This window comes from Cetorhinus maximus, chromosome 16 (genome assembly GCF_964194155.1).
Source record: "Cetorhinus maximus chromosome 16, sCetMax3.hap1.1, whole genome shotgun sequence".
In the NCBI taxonomy this organism is placed as follows: Eukaryota; Metazoa; Chordata; class Chondrichthyes; order Lamniformes; family Cetorhinidae; genus Cetorhinus; species Cetorhinus maximus.
The window spans coordinates 25,724,984-25,743,985 of NC_135894.1; the positions used below are offsets into that span (position 1 = coordinate 25,724,984).

At 43.8% G+C, this 19,002-nt stretch overlaps 1 protein-coding gene across 3 annotated transcripts in view; it reads right to left on the bottom strand.

Moving 5' to 3' along the window:
• ace2 (angiotensin I converting enzyme 2) overlaps nt 1-19,002 on the bottom strand; it is a 105,896-nt gene that overhangs the window by 45,393 nt on the left and 41,501 nt on the right. For all 3 annotated transcript variants that reach the window (XM_078559537.1, XM_078559536.1, XM_078559535.1), the window contains 6 exons: nt 18,026-18,134; nt 15,778-15,875; nt 12,812-12,984; nt 10,730-10,956; nt 8,712-8,856; nt 435-533 (listed from right to left, as the gene is read on the bottom strand). In XM_078559537.1, the coding sequence (XP_078415663.1) occupies nt 435-533; nt 8,712-8,856; nt 10,730-10,956; nt 12,812-12,984; nt 15,778-15,875; nt 18,026-18,134 (851 nt within the window). The remainder of the gene's footprint in view (nt 1-434; nt 534-8,711; nt 8,857-10,729; nt 10,957-12,811; nt 12,985-15,777; nt 15,876-18,025; nt 18,135-19,002) is intronic.

Here is a 19,002-nt window from a genome sequence, read left to right on the forward strand (position 1 = left end):
AGACAAGAGGAAGTTAAAAATGACAAATTGTCAGGAGTGTGTTCCTAAATGTTATAATTTACAGGTTTCAAAATTGACAGATGGGCCTGAACTGCCTTCTCCACAAATTGGAAATTTGTGTTGTTTCATGTAGGGCATTTGATAGGGAGATATGTTCACACCACGGTGGACCAACAGTCTGAGAAACGGCCGATCATATAGCAGGTGATAAAAGGCAAAACAAGTTAACAAATCCTGAGAAATAGTTGGGCGAAAGTGAACTTTAATACTCACATCTACATTGATGCAGGCAAAAGCGTCAAGCAATAACGAGAAAGTTGGTCATAATATGTCCAAAAATATTTGGGGCTGACGCTGCTGTAAAAGTCGCAAACATCAGGAAAGCCTCAGCTCAGTGAATAGTGTTGTGGGAGTACTGAGTAGTGTACGTGTACCTTATGAAGGAATAGTCATTGGAAATATGGTACAGAGCAGCTGGATCACAGTAGGTTTCATCATGGGGAAGAGGTTCGACAACACCGACCATCTCTCGTCTAAGGAAAACACAGAAGGAAAAAGCAGTTTGGATCAGTGCTCTTATTTCCCAGTTTTTACTGGTGTTCTATTTTAAGGTATACACAACCAGTTCAGACCAGTATTCTTATTTCCCAGATTTTACTGTTTTTTCGTTCTGGGAAGTACAAATAATGATAGTTCCCATCGAAAGAGCTTTCCAGTTAGTCCTTTGCTCTTTTCTCATATCCTTGCAATTTTTCACCTTCAAGTATTTATCCTACTTAGCTTTTAAAAACTATTATTGAATCTTCCAACACCCCTTCAACCACTACATTCCAAACCATAGCAGCTTGCTGTATAAAACAAAACAATTCTCCACATCTCCCCTTTGTGTTTTTTTGGTCAAATTGCTTAAATCAGTGTCCACAGGTTACTGACCCCTCCTGTCAGTGAAAGCAATTCTCTTCATTTACTCTGTCAAACCCTTCATGATCTTGAGCACTTCTATTAAATCTCCCCATAACCTTCACTGCGCTGAGGAGAACAATCCCAGCTTCTCCTGCCTCCTCACAGAAGTGAAGAGCCATGTCCCTTATCACATTCGTACCCTCTCCAAGGCCTTGACATCCTTCCTAAAAGTGTGGTGACCAGAATTGGATACAATACTCCAGCGGGGGTCTAACCAGAGTTTTACATGGGTCCAGTGTAACTTGCCTGCTTGCCCAGAATCCTATGTGCTTTTTTGACAGCATCTCCACTTGTCCTGCCATCTCCAAAGATTGTGTACGTATACCCTAGGTCTTTCTGTTCCTGCGCCTCCTTTTAAAATTGCACCATTTAGTTTAGGAACATAAGAAGGAACATAGGGCCAGGAGTAGGCCAATTAGTCCTTCAAAGCTGTTTTGCCACTTAACGAGATCATTGTGAATCTGTCTGAACTTCAGCCCTGTCTTTTCCCCATATCCCTTCAGTCATTTGGATAACAAAAATCTATCAGTCTCAGGTTTAAAATTAACAGTTGATCCAGCATCAATTACCACTCGTGGAAGAAAGTTTGAAACTTCCACCACCCTTTGCACGTGCAAGTGTTTCCTAATTTCTTTCTTGAAAGGTTTGGCTCTGATTTTTCGACTATGTTCCCTAGTCCTAGACTCCCCAGCCAGCAGAAATAATTTCTCTCTGTCCATCCTTGCTGTTCCCCTTTAATATCTTGAATACTTGATCAAATCACCCCACAACCTCCGAACCTCAGGGGAACACAGTCCCACTTTGTGTAATGTCTCTTCATAACTTGACCCTTGGAATCTAGATATCATTCTGGTAAATCTCTACACCGCACCCCCTCCAAGGCTGACCTATCAGGTGGGGTTTCCAGCCCCGCCCCTAAGCAGGATCTTCCTGTCCCGCCAAAGTCAATGGGCTTTTGGCTGGCTCGCGGCGGGACCGGGAAATCCTGGCTATCCTTCCTAAGGCGTGGTGCCCAGAACTGCTCGCTTGCATGGATCAACCAGGGCTTTTCAGAGCTGAAACATGGCATCTACCTCCTCGTATTCTATTCCTTTTAGATATAGAGGCCGAGTTTATACTGCCACTCCTCATTCTTTCTACCAAAATGCACCACTTCACACTTCTCTGTGTTAAACTTCATCTGCCATGCTTTCTCCCACTTTACAAGCCTGCCTAAGTCCTCCTGAAGTCTGTAACTGTCCCCCTCATTGACTACATTTCTGAGTTCAGTTCATCCGCACACTTTGAAATCATGCCCTGTAAACCCAAGTCCAGGTCACCAGCATATATCAAAATGGAAGTGGTTCTAATACCGACCCCTACGGTACACCACTGTTTACTCACCTCCAGTTCGTAAAACAACAGTTTCAGTGTTTTTACCATTCTCTGCTTTCTGTGCTTTAGCCCACTTTGTATCCTCACTGAAGCTGTTGCCCCTTTAATCCTCTGGACTTCAGTTTTGCTAACAGGTCTATTATGTATCACTTTATCAAACACATTTTAAAAGTCCCAATGGACATCAAGCCCCCCCCAGTTACATCGTCAAAGCGCTCAATCAATTTAGTCAAACCCAATTTGCGCTGGCTGGTTTTGCGACTTTCCCTCCAATTTTATTTCTGGAATGTGAGGGGGAGATTTATTGACGTGCGTGACTCATTTAACTCTTCTTTGTGCAGGGGGCACATGAGACAGTCTGCACGGGGGCACCTTGCAGGAAACCTCGCTGTCACATATTAACCCATTGTTTTCCAGTTAATACTTTGGGATCGTTGGCCTAAAAATTCAGCGGCACCCGTTTCTGGGCGCGCCATCCATAGTGTGCTGACAGCCCGCTCTCAAACGGGCACATCTGAGGAGCCCGGGATTCAGGGTCCTGAACCTGATAATCATGTCAAAGGTGCAGCCCTAGGACCCTGCTGAGGATCGTGGATCACTGTTCAGGTAAGTGGTTGAGTAAGATCAAGATTATGGGGTCCAGAAAAGCTACACCTGAGCCTCCGAGTGTGATCGGAAGGAGCTAGGATTTTGGGAATGAACATGGCGGGCGTCTTTTTTTTATTCATTCATGGGATGTGGGCATCGCTGGCTGGGCCAGCATTTATTGCCCATCCCTAATTGCCCTTGAAAAGGTGGTGGTGAGCTGCCTTCTTGAACCGCTGCAGTCCATCTGCAGTATTATTGGCCGGGCATAATTTATCCTTTCATGGGATGTGGGTGCTGCTGACAAGACCAACATTTGGTGCCCGTCCCTAATTGCCCTTGAGCTGAGTGGCTTGCTAAGCCATTTCAGAAGGTGGTTAAGAGCCGACCACATTGCTGTGGGTCTGTAGTCACATGTAGGCCATTCCAGGTATGGATGGCAGATTTCCTTCTCTAAAGGATAAATCACATTGTGATTTGGGGTGTGGGGGGGAGGAGTTGGAGATCAGGGTTAAGGTTGGGTTGGGGGAGCGATCAGGGGAGGGTGCCTGGAGGACAGATTTGGGAGTGAGGTCGGAGATCTAGGGACTGGGACTGGCGGTGATTAAGGAGGGTACTAGCTATTTTCAGCATTCTTTCAATGCTGCTGAGTGTTGGTTTTCTCAGAGGTGATCAGTATTGGTGCTGGCCTGCTTCGAGCCAATGGGGGAGCTGAAGCAGAATGGTGCCCGCGTGTCACAGATGGCATTTGTACATAAACAGCACCCACAGCAGCCACCAGCCAGGACACTACTGAGCTGGATTTCTTGCCCATTGCCTGGAAATGTTTCCCCATCACCGATGGTAAGCTGACGGGCCTTGGTTGCTGGGTTTCTCCCCCTCCCCCTATTTAAACAGTGATGGAACAATTTGAAACCCTCCAGCCCTCTGGCACCACTCCCGTATCCAAGGAGGATTGAAATATTGTGGTTGGGGCCTTCATTATTTCCATCCTTACTTCCCTCAGTAATTCGGATGAACTTCACCCTGGGTGACATTTCTACTCTTAGGACCGTCAACCTCCTCTTTCTCTTTTCTTTTATCCTAACCAGTTCCTCTTTCTTTGCTGTTACATTGGCTGCATCCTCTTCTGTAGTGAAGGCAGATGTAAATTACTTATTTATTACCTCAGCAACATGAATCACAACTTCGCACTGATATCCATCCCCGCACCCCACCCCCCCAGAATATTCTGCACCCTCACACTGACATCCCCTGGCACCGGGGGGAGGAGTGGGGGCAACACCGCATGCAGCACTCAGATCAACAGTTGCAGAAACGTGCATCTGCCCCCACCCTTGCTATCGAAACCCCTAATACAGCTGCATATGTACTTTGCTTTACCCACCCACCCCGCCCTCCACCGAACTTTGTGCAGTCACTTGCCTCACCAAGCTGTGGGTGTGCTCCAGACTGCATTCCCCCAAGACTCAGTCATTACATCTGTTGTTCAGCATTGTAAACCGGTCTCTAAAGTGCCACACTCCCAGAGGATTCCTGCGCTGCTTGTCTGTCAACAAATGCTAGCCTAGCCAGCGATAACCGCATCACGCGAATTAATGAAAACATAGAAACATAGAAACTAGGAGCAGGAGGAGGCCATTCAGCCCTTCAAGCCGGCTCCGCCATTCATTATGATGATGGCTTATCATCCAACTCAATAGCCTGCTCCCGCTTTCTCCCCATACCCTTTGATCCCTTTCGCCCCAAGAGCTATATCTAACTCCATTTTGAAAACATACAATGTTTTGGTCTCAACTACTTTCTGTGGTAACGAGTTCCACAGGCTCACCACTCTCTGGGTGAAGAAATTTATAGAAAAAAAATCTTCCTACTCTGCTAGATGGCCACTTAATCCTCCTGAAATCTCTCCTGTTGCTGGTTAACCACCTCCCCAGTGCAGTACTGAGGGAGTGCTTTACTGTCGGAGATGCCATCTTTTGGGAAAGGCATTAAAGAGATGCCCCACTTGTCCCTCCAGTTGAATTCTACTGAGCCACTACTTTGAAGAGGAGCTGGGGATCTCGTCCTGGTGGACTGGCCAATATTTATCCCTCAATGTTTTATTGCATTAAGGATGCTAGATAAATGCGAATATTGAAGTTATTCGCCCAACATCAGTAGAAACATTATTTTATCACCTTGCTGTTTGTGGGAGTTGGTTGTGCACAAATTGGCTGCTGCATTTCCTACATTACAACAGTGACTACACTTCAAAAAGTACGGCATTCATTGTAAGGTGCTTTGGAACACCCTGAAATCATGGAAGGTGCTTTATCAATGCAGGCCTTTCTCTTAAAATGAAAGGTTTCACCTAAAAAAGGAAAAGTAGCAGCTATGTCTGCCACAAAAGTATATTTTAAAATGAGGTACACATAATAAATATTAAAGACATGAATTGAGATCTTTGCATTTCAGCATGACAAAATTTGTTTCAGAAGAACAGCAGAATTAAATAATTTGAGTACTGCTGAAAAGAGAAAAATGCTGTTGAATCTTTTTGCCATGCACTCATCAGGACCGACTTGCAAGAATACCAAATCTCAAAGGGATCAACAATTTAAAATGTATGAGAAGAGGGTGCTGATTGGTTGGCAAGTAGACTCTGATTGATGGAGGCTTTGCCACAGAGAATGCACGAGCGAATATTTAACTGCCAAGCTTTTGTTTAAATTCAAACCAGGCAGTTCAACTCTGATTGCTCAAGGCATTGCCATGGGGAATGAACCAGGGAATGGCTGTCCCCCAAGCTTTTGCAATGTGTAAGCATGTTCTTTTTGTTTGCAAAGGACAGGGGTCTGTGTGTGAATGTACATCGCTTCTAGCACGTGTAAGTGAGCCACACTGCGAACCCAACTGATAATCTTAAATTAGTTGTTAGTATAATTCTGAGCACAATTGGGATTGTTCAGTAAGTGTTGTCCAATCATGGAATCACACATAATGCTGGACGCTATGTTCTGAGTTTTGCAGCATGAGCTGGTTGCGTAGTTATTGAATGGTGATCTAGCACAAATATAGAAAGTGCCCTGAGCTGATTTGCAGAGAGAAGGATAATAATGAAATAAAATGGGGGTGGACATTGAATCAAACTCAGATAGGTAATTGGCTACAAAGTGATGGACTTTTGGAGGTGCCCACAGGTTGAGAGAGGACTGGATAGGTAGGGAATCCTGGTGATTATGAAGGCTGCCAGGAAGTGAGAGTCGCCAAAGTCCCAGAGGACCATAGGCTGTACTCTCAGCAGAGAGAGACGACTGGTCATGAGTTTAACCTGAGGGTCACCACGCAAGGTTGAGAAGGCGGGGCCTTCATAGCAACCTCAGCTGGTACAGGAATTGAACCTGTTCTGTTGGCATCACTAACTGGCTGTCCAGCCAACTGAGCTAACCAAGCCCCAAAACTCACTTCCCTGACCGGGAAAGTCAAAGCTGGTGTGAAACGAGGACGGACTGAACTGGAAAACCTCTGCATGTGGAAGGTTACAAGGTGGAGGAACTGACAGAAATAGAGTGGAGCAGGTCTTGGAGATGAGGACAAACATTTAGATTTGATAGGGTTACATGAACAGACACACAAAGCCACTAAAGAGAACAATGCAGGTTAATAAGGCCATAAAATACGCAAAGAAAGTGCTGGAGTTCATTTCTAAAGGAATCAAATTGAAGAGCAGAGATGCTAAACTTGTTTTGAATCTTAGTCAGGCTATACTTGGAGTATCATGGAGTACCGTCTGGTTACTATATTATAAACAAGATGCACAGGAGAGGTGCAAAAAGAATTTACAAGGATGACGTTGGAACTGAGTGAATGACTTTCAGGAAAGGCATGCTGAGTCAGAGAAATCTGTTAATGGGATTTAAATGAGCATTAATGCCTAAAGTTGATCATGCCTCATTCTGTAGCTGGTGGAGGGGAAACACTGCTCAGTGTATGTGGTTCATTTCAGAGAACTGCTCGCAGTTAAAACCCAGGCCTATATTTTTCTGCCTGGGTTTTTAACAAGGAGTGAATTGCTTCCATGCATTCAGTGCACGGATAAACAAGATAGGAGAGTTGAATCAGTACCAGAGTGATGATCGTGCAAAATGGTAGCAGCAACTCCTGCCATTGGGCTAAAGAAGGAATTTGCATTTCTAGAGCACCTATCACCACCCCAGGATGTTCTAAAGCATTTTACAGCCAATTGTGTTCACTTTTTGAAGTGTAGGGAAATATGACAGCCAATTGACAGACAGCAAGTTCCCACAAAGAGGCTCATGAGAATGACCAAATAATCTGTTTCAGTAGTGATGTTGGTTGAGGGGTAACTATTGGCCGGGGCACTGGGAGAGCTCCTCCACTCTTCTTCAAAAGAGTGCCATGGGATCTTTAACACCAGCCTGACAGGGCAGTTAGGACGATGGTTCAAAGCTCAAATTGAAAGATAGTACCTATTGAACTGGGAATGTCGGCCTCATATTGTGTTCTAGGATGGGGTTTTCTGGCCCCACCCGCTGCTGGGATTGTCCAGTCCTGCCAAAAGTCAACAGGCTTTTGGCTGGGCCACCAAATCTCCCGCGGCAGGTCCCACAACAGTGGGGCTGTAAAATCCCGGCCCTGGTCTCGGGAGTGACACTAAACCCATGTCCTTTTGACTCAGGGGCAAGATTGCTCGTCACTGAGCCACATGAACTAACAGGTGTTTACCATCTTCAATCACAGAATCACGGAACTTTAACAGCACGGAAGGAGGCCATTCGACCCATCCTGTCTGTGCCTCAATGTCCTGAGGGACATTCTAGCTAACATGGCCCTGACACAACATCATCAGTCTTTTCAGATTGTACGACAGAATGATGCTCATTTTGAAACGTCATGAACAGAAATGGCTAAATCCTAAACGCAAAGGGCGGAATTTTGCTGTTGGCGAGTTGGGGGTAGGGCCTGCTCACCGACGCGTAAAATGATGCAGGATGACGCCAGGTGGAACCCCCAACGTCATCCCGGCCCATTTAAATTTCCAGGAAGGCGGGGGCGCAGCAAAATCAGCTGTGGGCCCGCCGACCTGTCAACAGCCAATTGAGGCCATTGACAGGATCAATTATACAATTAAAGGGCCTGCCCGTCCAACCTTAATGTTGGCGGGTCAGCCAGGAGCCCCAGCGGCAAATAGAATAAACATGAAACCTCATCCACCGGCGGGATGAGGTTTCATGTAGGATTTTAAACAGTTTAATAAAGTTTTAGTGTAATTTATGAACATGTCCCATCTCATGTGACATTCATGAGGGGGACATGTTGAGGATTTTTTTTTTTCTATTTTTAATATTTTTAAAAGTGTCAGCGATCTCCCTGAGGCAGCACTTAGCCTCAGGGAGATGTGCGCTCTGTCGTGCGCATGCGTGAAAGAGCGCACTCTCGCTTTTGGGGAATCCCTCCCCCACCCGCACAGGAAGCGCATAGCGGACCTCACACTGGGCGGGCCTTAATTGGCCCCCCCATGTAAAATGGCGGCGGGGCCCGCTTCTCCGGCGGGGATCAGCTCCCCGCCTGCCGGAGTTTGGGTCAGGCCCGCCCACCTGACAGGCAGAAAATTCTGCTCAATGTCTGCAGAATTTTCTATGCTGGCTTCGGAACTGTCTATTTCTTCCTCACTTGATTAAAGCAAAAGTATAACACCTAAGGACAGAAACATGCCTGGGCTATTTTCTCAGTGAGATTATTAATCAGGCTGCTTGAGCTTAGTGTTGAATTGGGTGAACACTTACTTCATTTCCCAAAACTTTTTCATCCACTTGTTTTTGGGTATTCTTCCCTGGAACATTTTCCAACGCCACTCTTCCATCATGTATGTGAAAGGTAGAGTGCCAACTATTGTCAGTGCTTGTTTCAATAGGAAATTGATGTCAGTCTCTAGGGTCGAAAGAATCACAACTGTTACATCTCCCTGGCAGTTGTTAGTCTTATCCGTTAATACTAATGGCAGGCAGTAGCGTGGTGGTAATATTACTAGACAAGTAAGCCAGAGAATGCTCTGGGTACATGTGTTCAAATCCCACCATCGCGACTGGTGGAATTTAAATGCAATTAATAAATCTGGAATTAAAAGCTAGTCTCAGTAATGGTGACCATGACAACTATCATTGATTGTTGTAAAAACCCATCTGGTTCACTAAGGTCCTGGAAGGAAATGTGCCATCCTTAACCTGGTCTGTCCTACATGTGACTCCAGACCCACAGTAATATGGTTAACCCTGAAGTGCCCAGCAAGCCACTCAGTTCAAGGGCAATTAGGGATGGGCAAAATTTGCTGGCCTTGCCAGCGATACCCACATCCCATGAAAGAATTTTTTTTTAAAACTTACCCTATGCTCCTACTTCATGTTATCAATGTGAACAATGAGGTCCAGTAAACAAGCATCATTTGGCTGCATGTTTTTCTCCAATTGGTATTATAGTTACAAGAGCCTAATTACAAATTACATTAGCTACAATTACAAAGAGGATTTGACTATCAAACAAACATGGAAATTGCTTGCAAATCCCTACAAATCACCCTGAAACAGATGTCTCCCATTGTTCCAGATAGACCAGTCGATGTGTGAGGTGATGGTAAAACTTCAGAGGTCATATCCCTCAGGGAGAGCGGCTCTAAATGTCAAAAAATCTCAAAATAGAAAAATTAAAAAACTTTTATTAAACTTTTTAAAATCCGTGGATGAGGTTTCATGCTTTTTCTAGTTCACACCGGGGCTCCTGGTCTGCTTAAGGTTGGACAGGCAGATCCAATAATTATCTTATTTGCTCTGTCAATGGCCTCAATTGGCCATTGACAGGTCGGCGGGCGCGCAACTGATTTTGCTGTGCCCCCGCCTTCCTGAAAATTTAAATGGGGCGCGGTGACATCGGGAGTTCCACCCTCGCTCGCCAATGGTAAAATCCAGCCCCATGTTGTCTGAAATCAGGGACAGTGGCTTTACAATAAGTCACCCATGGTCTGGCACAGTGAGAGTGGATAGCAGCTGAATACCTCACTTTGTTTGCTTTAATTATACTTACAAATCAAAATCAGCTGAAAATTAATATGAAGTGGACACAGCAGAACCCAGCTGGCAATGGGCATTAACAACATTGATCAATGATTTGATCAAAGTTCTCCAGATATTAAGGGGACAGATAGGGGAGATGGAGAGAAATTATTTCTGCTCTTAGGGGAGTCCACGGTTTGGGTGCATAGAGAAAAAAATAGAGCTGGACCTTTCAGAAATGAAATTAAGAAATACACACAAAGGGTGATTGAATTTTGGAACTCTCTTCCGCAATTGCCAATTGATATTTGATCAATTGTTTATTTGAAATCTGAGTTTGGTTGGTTTTGTTAACCCAAGGTGTTAATGAATATGGGGCAAAGGTAGGTGCACAGAGTTAGGTGGCAGATCAGCCATGATCTCAATCAATGGTGGAGCAGACTTAAGGGTTTAAATGGCTTTTTCCATTTCCTATATTCCTATAAAACTCTTGAATTGGAATGAAGAACCTAGAAAGATCCAACTGGATTACACCAGTGACAAATTGTTCACCGGCACATTGGTTTTCGATGCCAGTTGGGCATCATTTTTACTAACTTTGCAAGGTAACTTGACTGAACCCTGTCCAGATACAGAGTGGAAAAAAATCATTACCAATACTACCCTCACAGTAATGTTCACTTTAACTATGAAGATGGCATGGCTGGAAATCTATACCTGGATGGCAAATAACTAAAGAAGCCATGTTAAGTACCTACCATTTTTTTCAATGAAAGTGTCTGGAAGAAGACCCAATGACTTCAGATACATGGGGGTAGCTGCTGAGAGGGACATGATTTCCCCTACGCCTTCGTGGAAGCCTTCATTGGCCCCATCTCGGAACAAGTAAGGTTGATGTGCGTACTCCATGTCGTACTGTATATGGCCCATTTCATGGTGGGCAGTTAAGAAGTTTTCCATGTTAACTTCAGTGCACATTTTGATCCTACAGTTAAAAAAATAATTATTATTTTGTATTGCAGGTTGAATTTGTCTCCATGTTCCTTTTCGTTGTCATAGAATCTCCTCTATAATGCAGTTTTTGCTGTCTACCTTTTTCTTAATCACTGCCCCTTCTTCATTAGATAGTAAACGGATCATTTTTGGTCATGACAAATTGATAATTGTTTATCCCATACCAAAAACGGCACACCCCACTTTCACATCTAAGATAGAACTCATCCCAGTGAATTAAGCAAATTTAGTGACTGGACTGAAACATATAGGGCCCCAAGTTCTCAGAATCTAAAAGGGCACTTATGATGTGTAGATCAATGGGAGTGCTGGTGGGGAAGGACATGTCTCTGCCCCTCTGACATAGCTATAGGGATAGGTACTTCTAACATCTACACCCGCTCCACTTTATGGTGGCATCAGGGTAAGTGTGGGCATTGGCAGGGTGGCATCATCCAAACAACTCCACCTCCCGGCTAACCTCAAAGTATGTTACAGGGATACATAACATTTCAGCGAAACCTGGCTCCAGATCACAGAATCACACAGTGCAGAAGAGGCCCTTTGGGCCATTGAGTCTGCACCGACACGTGAGAAACACCTTACCTAACTACCTAATCCCATTTACCAGCACTTGGCCCACAAATGCGGGTTTCTTCACTGTAACCTTTCAAAGATTAGGCCATCAATGGTGAAGTGATTAAAATCAGGGATGTGTGAGGCCCAGAATTTGGGTGAGTGCAGAGATCTCGGACAGTTGCTGGGGCTGGAGGAGGTTTCAAGTGAACAGAAGGACAATGCCACTGAAGGCCTTTGAAGACAAAGATGAGCATGTTAAAATGAGAGATTGCCAGGCTGGAGCCCAATGTAGGTCAACGAGCACAGGGCTGATGGGTAAATGGGACATGATGTGAGTTGTGGAAGGGCAGCAGGGGTTTGGATGACCTTGAGTTTTCGGAAGGTAGAGAACGGTTGAGTAGCAAGGGAAGCATTGGAATAGTTGTGTCTAGAAGCAGCAAAAAACATAGGTGAAGGTTTCATTGGAAGATGAACTGAGGCAGGGCAAATGTTACAGAGACAGAGGTAGGTGGTCTTGGTGACAGGGAGGTTACGGGTCCAGCAGCTCATCTTGGGCCCAAATGTAACACCAAAGTTGTGAACTGTTTTACTCACCGTCAGGCAGTAGCCTGGGAGAGGGTTGGAGGCAGTAGCCAGTGAATGGAGATTGTTGTAGAATCAAAGACAATGAGTTTGATCTTCCCAATATTTACTGCACTTTATGCTGGGTATGGAAGCTTACACTACATACCCACAAACAAGAAAAGAACCTGTCTATTTAGATGGGCTATGCAATGTAAATCAAAGAAATTTAATGGAAAAGTGTTAAGCATTTGCATGTTAATATTCAAAAAGCTGAAGAGCTCAGTATTTTTCCAGTTTCTAGCCATTTCAGTTGTTAATAGCTTGTAAGTTATATTGTTAAGATACACAGGTGAAGGGCATTGTTTAATTAAGTACTTTGAGCACATATAAATAGGGGACACTGGAGTTCGTCATCAGCCATGGCAATTATGTTTTAGTTTGATTAAATGAGTTTGCTTTCAAAATTTTATTCCTGTTACAAGGCCCCATTCAGAGGCTGTCAACCCCATTCATTTGTTATTTTGTTGATTTATCATTTTGCTTGAAAAGATCATATAAAAAGGGGACAACTGGGACACTGGGTGTGTGTGGAGAGCAATGAGACTGAACAAAATCAATAAACTCTCAAGAAAAGCTCCGTGTCTTGGTCTTAACTTCACCAACCGACTTGGATTCCATTAATAGCAATTCTATATAATATGTACCTGAAGTCCACACCATTGCCCATATCCCATGCTGTTGGATGGCAGACAACTTTACGGCCATCAGTAGGTTTCTCGATCATGGAATTATTCCAGAAATAATCATTCATAGGTTGAAGTCCTAAAGATTGAAAAAATGTATCTGCCTTCTGAAACATTTCTTTTGGATTCCACCCCTAAAATGACAAGGAAGCAATTGATACAACTTTAACAAGGCATTAAAGAGCCTTCCTCATCTCTACAGTCAAACAATCAAGGGCTGTATAGAAATCTTAACATGGAAGAGAACAAGAATCTAGAAAATAATTTCATGTTAATACCTTGGATTGGTCAAATTAATGTTAAAAAAAGGTGTCCTGTGTATCACACAAATGAGTAATGTGTTATATGAATTTCAGTGCCAGTGTGATGCTAGGTATGTAGGCTGTACATCTCAAAGAATGGCAGATTGCATCAAACAGCATGTCCCAGCTGCTGTTCACAACAGGTAATATACTGACTGTGCTCAACCAGCCCGTGCTTGCAAAACTCAAGTGTCCAACATTAGATGTGATTCCACAATTGGACAACACTTGCTAAATAACCCTGAGTGTGCCAAGAATTACACTGACAACCAAGTTAAGATCATCAATCGGGCTCGCAATGTGGTTCACTTACACATGCTAGAAGCTACATATATTAAAACGCAGGGCCCTGTTTTTTGCAGGCAGAAGGAACATGTACACATATTGCACCTGTTTCAACTAAACAAAATAGGTGACAACCATTCTCTGGTTCATTCCCCAGGGCTCTGCTTTGACCAATCAGAGTCAACCTCCCTAGTTTCAATTTAAACAAAGCTTGGCAGTTAACTATCAGTCATCAGTTAACTGGTGCATTTTCCATGGCAATGCCTGTACCAATCAGATTCCACATGCCAACCAATCAGCACTCTCTTCTCATGAAATATAAATTGTTGTTCCCTTTACATTTAGTACTCTTGTGAATTGTCCTGATGAGTGCAAGACAAAAAGCTTCAACAGCATGTGTCTCTTTTCAGCAATACTCAAAATTAATTAATTGAATTTGTCAATGATAAGAAAAGAGTATGCAGTGTTAGGAAACAAATAGTGTTAATACAATTGAATTAGAGGTACAAGGCTACATGTTATTATTTTCAATATTTTTTAGCATTTTTAATTTTTTTTTGTATTTTTAATGGAGAGGCCCAGGCTAAAGCTCTGGGGACATGGGTTCAAATCCCACCACGGCAGCTGATGGAATTTGAATTAACTTAATAAATCTGGAATATAAAGCTAGTCTCAGTAATGGTGACTATGACAACTATCATCGATTGTTGTAAAAACCCATCTGGTTCACTAATGTCCTTTAGGGAAGGAAATCGGTCATCCTAACCTGGTCTGACCTACATGTGACTCCAGACCCACAGCAATGTGGCTGACTCTCAACTGCCCTCTGAAATGGCCTAGCAAGCCACTCAGTTCAAGGGAAATTAGGGGAGGGCAACAAATGTTGGCCCTGTCAGCGATGTCCATATCCCATCAAAGAATAAATAAAAGAAAATTGAACTAGAGACACAAGGCTAAATTTTATAATTGCAATGGAGTGGTTGAATAGTCACACTGCCTGCAATTCTGATCCAACTTGGTGGTGACATGACAGACTGAGCAATATGACATCTGTGGCACACACAGTACACCAGGGATGATTGACCAACCAGACTGACCCATTGAAAAGGCTTGGAGGGCTTGTTACTAAATGCTTGAGTCCAGATAACCCTGGCAATCACTGTCCTAATAAGCAAGGTGGCACTATTGGACAAGAAGTGAGAATCCCACCATAGCTAGTTTGTCGGCTGCACAGTTTTAGCTGGTTAAACTCCAACAGCAGCCCCTGCACACACTTGGTGACCATCCCCACACCCACCCCACAAACTGCATACTCTGGACGTGATATGTAATGACGGCCTCTATGGGAAGAGAGCCTAGACTTTATCAACAAAGTTCTATGTTGGGATTTGGTTTAAAGGCTGTTAAACATGGTGCCGGGTAACCTGGCACAGCAGGTTAACTAAATAGCTATAGGAACTATCCATTGTATTCTGCTCATGCATTCCCTATTACCTGTTGTGTAGGGCACAGGTCTTTTTATTCATTCATGGGATGCGGGCATTGCTGGCTAGGGCAACATTTATTGCCCATCCCTAATTGCCCTTCAGAAGGCGGTGGTGAGCTGCCTTATTGAACTGCTGAAGTCCATGTGGTGTAGGTACACCCACAGTGCTGTTAGGAAAGGAGTTCCAGGATTTTGACCCAGCGACAGTGAAGGAACGACGATATATTTCCAAGTCAGGACGGTGAGTGGCTTGGAGGGGAAAGTGTATGTGTTGGTGTTCCCATCTATCTACTCCCCTTGTCCTTCTAGATGGTAGTGGTCGTGGGTATGGAAGGTGTTGTCTAAGGACACTTGGTGAGTGAATGATCTTTTCCTGTTCTAATACTTTTACAGCATTCCCATTTATTTACATAATTCCAGGGCTTTGATAAAATATAAACCTTTTAAAATATTAAATTCAGTATTTTCTTCTTGCAACTAGTGCTATTCAAGTAACTGTATTTGATATAGTTTATTTAAATCCCCTAACATTCTTGGTTGGGGGTGGCAGTTAGGTTAGATGACTAGCATGTTAAGCAGAATGATGCTAACAACATGGGGTTCAATCCCTATTTCAGCTGCAATAGACCTGGGGCCAACATCTTCATAATGCTCTGTAGTAAGATCACAGCAGAAGCTGTGGTTCAGTGACCCTGAACTGGGGATGCTATTTTTAGGAACAACAACATCCTTAGTATTGGAAAGGCATTTATTTCATTCTTTCACAGGGTGTGGGCGTTAATGGCTAGGCCTGAGTTTATTGCCCATCCTTAACTGCCCTTGAGAAGGTGGTGGAGTCGTGACAGTCAACATACCTGTTTGACCATTTCAGATGTCACATCGATGTCATCTTGGAGTGGATATGGAATTGACCAAGGATACAGGTTTCCCCAAAATCTTCCCCACATGTCACCTGAAGAGGAATGAGAATTTAGACTGGAATGTCCCTAAGCTGACAGTGCAGTAAGCTATGCCAGATACATATTGTGTATAACATTTACAAGACCCAGGAACAGATGCAGGGCAGGCAATATGCTGTAAGGACCTAGCAAGGTAAGACAAAGGAACAATATCATACACTGAGATTGTGCACTGCCAAAAAGACTACCTTTTAACTGGCCCCATATTTACTCATCTGTTACTTGCTCGGCCACTTCATTGTGGGCACACATTCGAGGAGAAAGGGAGGACTAGCATTTATATAGCAGCATTCTTGATCTCAAGATACCACAAAGCGCTTTACAGCCAATTACATCACTTCAAAGTGTCCTTATTGTTATAATGCAGAAAACACAGCAATTTGTACACAGCAAGATTCCACAAACAGCATTATGATACTGATCAGATCATTTGCTTTTTTAGTGGAGCTGGTTGAGCACTAAGTATTGGTCAGGACACTAAGAAGGACTCTTCCACAAATAGTGTGATCTGACTGGTCCATCATTTAGCATCAGCATCTCCAACAATGTAGCACTCCCTCAGTACTGCACTGAGGTATCAGCCTAGATTTTATGCTCAAGTTGCTGGAGTGGGGCTTAAACCAACAACCTGCGGATGCAGAGGTCCAGCCCACAACCACAGAGCCCAGCCCATCCTTCACAGCTGAACATCTTGTTGTACCTACATCTGCCAAGAATATCAAACCACAGTAATACTGATATCTAAGAAATTCATGACTCCCAATACTATTAATGTTCCTTTGCTATAGCTATGCTATCAACCAGTTGGTTTTTGATTCTACCTGGGAGTACATCAGATTTAAAATAAAGAGTTTTGAAACAATATTGTTCCAGCATTTATGGGTATAGCTTTATTTTAGTTAATGTCCTGGGATGTTTATACCCTGGGGTATGCTGGGCAAATACCATCAGGATAAACACAATGAGGGCACATCCCGATAATTAAAACAAAACAAATTGTTCATTCTAATTTAAAATGGGCACCAGTCAATGTAAATGGTGAGTTGGAGGTTAAAACAGTCTGCAATGCTCACAGGTGGCTGGAGATCTTAGGTCAACTATTGGATGCGTCATGGCCATCTAAATGTGTGCATGCAGTTCAGCAGAACCCGACTTGATCCTAGACATCCTGCATGAAGAATCAGTCTTTAGCTGGGAGCAGATGAACCAAGAGATATTCTGATCTGCATGCCCTGCACAACATACAACCAGCAGCATGCAGGGGGAAGTTTAATCAGTGTTGTAATAAGCGTATGACATCACTAGAAAGGAAGCGGGTCATGCGATCCATCTTTAGTTTCTCTTTTGCTTTCAGCAGAGCACACACGTAGAGCTCCACAGCTCTGATGTCTTCAAGCTTTCTGTCCATGCATATCTGTTCTTCATGTGCCCAGTCTTAATAAATTAACCCCCAACATGTTTACCTAGTCCTTTACAATGCCTTTATATCATTACAAAAAACACGACAATCAGAAGCTGAGGAGCTGTCCCTTCACATAGTGGCACTCAGTTAATGTCTGAATTTCGTATTGTCTGTGCCTGAACAATCCCATATAGTCAATTGGGGCCAGCCAAGGAGCACTAATTAAGCTAACAGACCACTCTGTATAATTTTGTTTTAAATCTAATTGTTCCTTTCCTGCCTTGCATTACTAAGAATTCTAGTAAGGTATCCTCACACAGGAGTCTGTGGCAAGTTTGTAAATGGGGTAAGTAAAGGCGAGAAGACCAGCTAATCTGCCTAATGCTACGATCACAGGAAGCAGGCGGGGAGGCGGTAGTGTAGTGGTATTGTCACTGGACTGGTAATCCAGAGACCCAGGGTAACCTGGGGACCTGGGTTTGAATCTCACCATGGCAAGTGGTGGAATCTAAATCCAATAAAAATCTGGAATTAAAAGTCTAATGATGACCATTGTCAATTGTTGTAAAAACCCATCTGGTTCACTAATGCCCTTTAGGGAAAACTCTGCTGTCCTTACAATGTGGTGGTTGACTCTTAAATGCCCTGAGCAAAGGGAAAATTAGGGATGGGCAATAAATGCTGGTCCACATGAATGAAAAAAAATCCCATACAATGGAGAGAAACAGAAAACAATCTTACCCAATAAATGAGCAGGGAGACATCCTGTTGCGCTGATATGCTCTGGTCCAAACGTATCTCTGAGTTTTGCTCTCACGTATGCATGGAGTTCTTGGTACAGGGGCTTTATCTAATGATGCCATGGGAACAAATTGTCGGTAATGTTACATTTATCGACTACATGAAAGGTTATCCAGTAAAATATATAACATTATTCAGCATTGCGTCAATATTTTTGATCCAAGCCCTAGTCAGTTTAGAAACCAATATAATACACCAGCAGAACTCCTGTGATAGAATATGGGTGACCATATGGAAAGATGATGTTTACAGGAAGTGCACGCTGACTGGAATTTAATTCCCCTCAACCTGCTGCCCCCACCATCCCATCACTGTCCCAACTCTCCCTATTAAGCCTGGGATGGGGAAGATCGAGGTAGACCTTCCCATCATTTGGCCAACTGAGGCTCTTAGGTGGCCAAGTAAGGACTCATTTCACTACCACAAGTCTGGAGGTGAGGGGTGCCCATGCCATGTGGGCAGACTGCCAGGTATGCCCTGGCTAGGGGATGTGGCCTCCATGAAGCACAGGAAATTCCAGTCCGCCTTCTTTAAATCAATTTAACTAGGCCCTCAAAGATCCAGATCGGCTACCCACTACATGCAGGTGGGTAGCCCTGTCAGCCTCAATCTCAGGCACAACTCCAAACTTCTGCTTCGATGTGGAGGCTGGGAGAGTAGAAGAAGTCTCCTCTCAGATTGGATTTCCTCCTTTCTGTAAGTGGGACAGAAATCTGGTGAATCTGGTTTCGGCCCAGAAACAATGGCCTTCTTCCAGAATGCAGCCAGAATTCTGCTCCAGTATTCACTTGTTCAATTGTGCGATGTGTGTCTGCTGAATCTTCTCTGTTCTGTGTGTTGTTATTCAAGCCTGGGTATGGTTGCAGAAAGAAACAGGAACTAAAAATAAGCTGGAAACTTGTGCAGCAGACATTTGT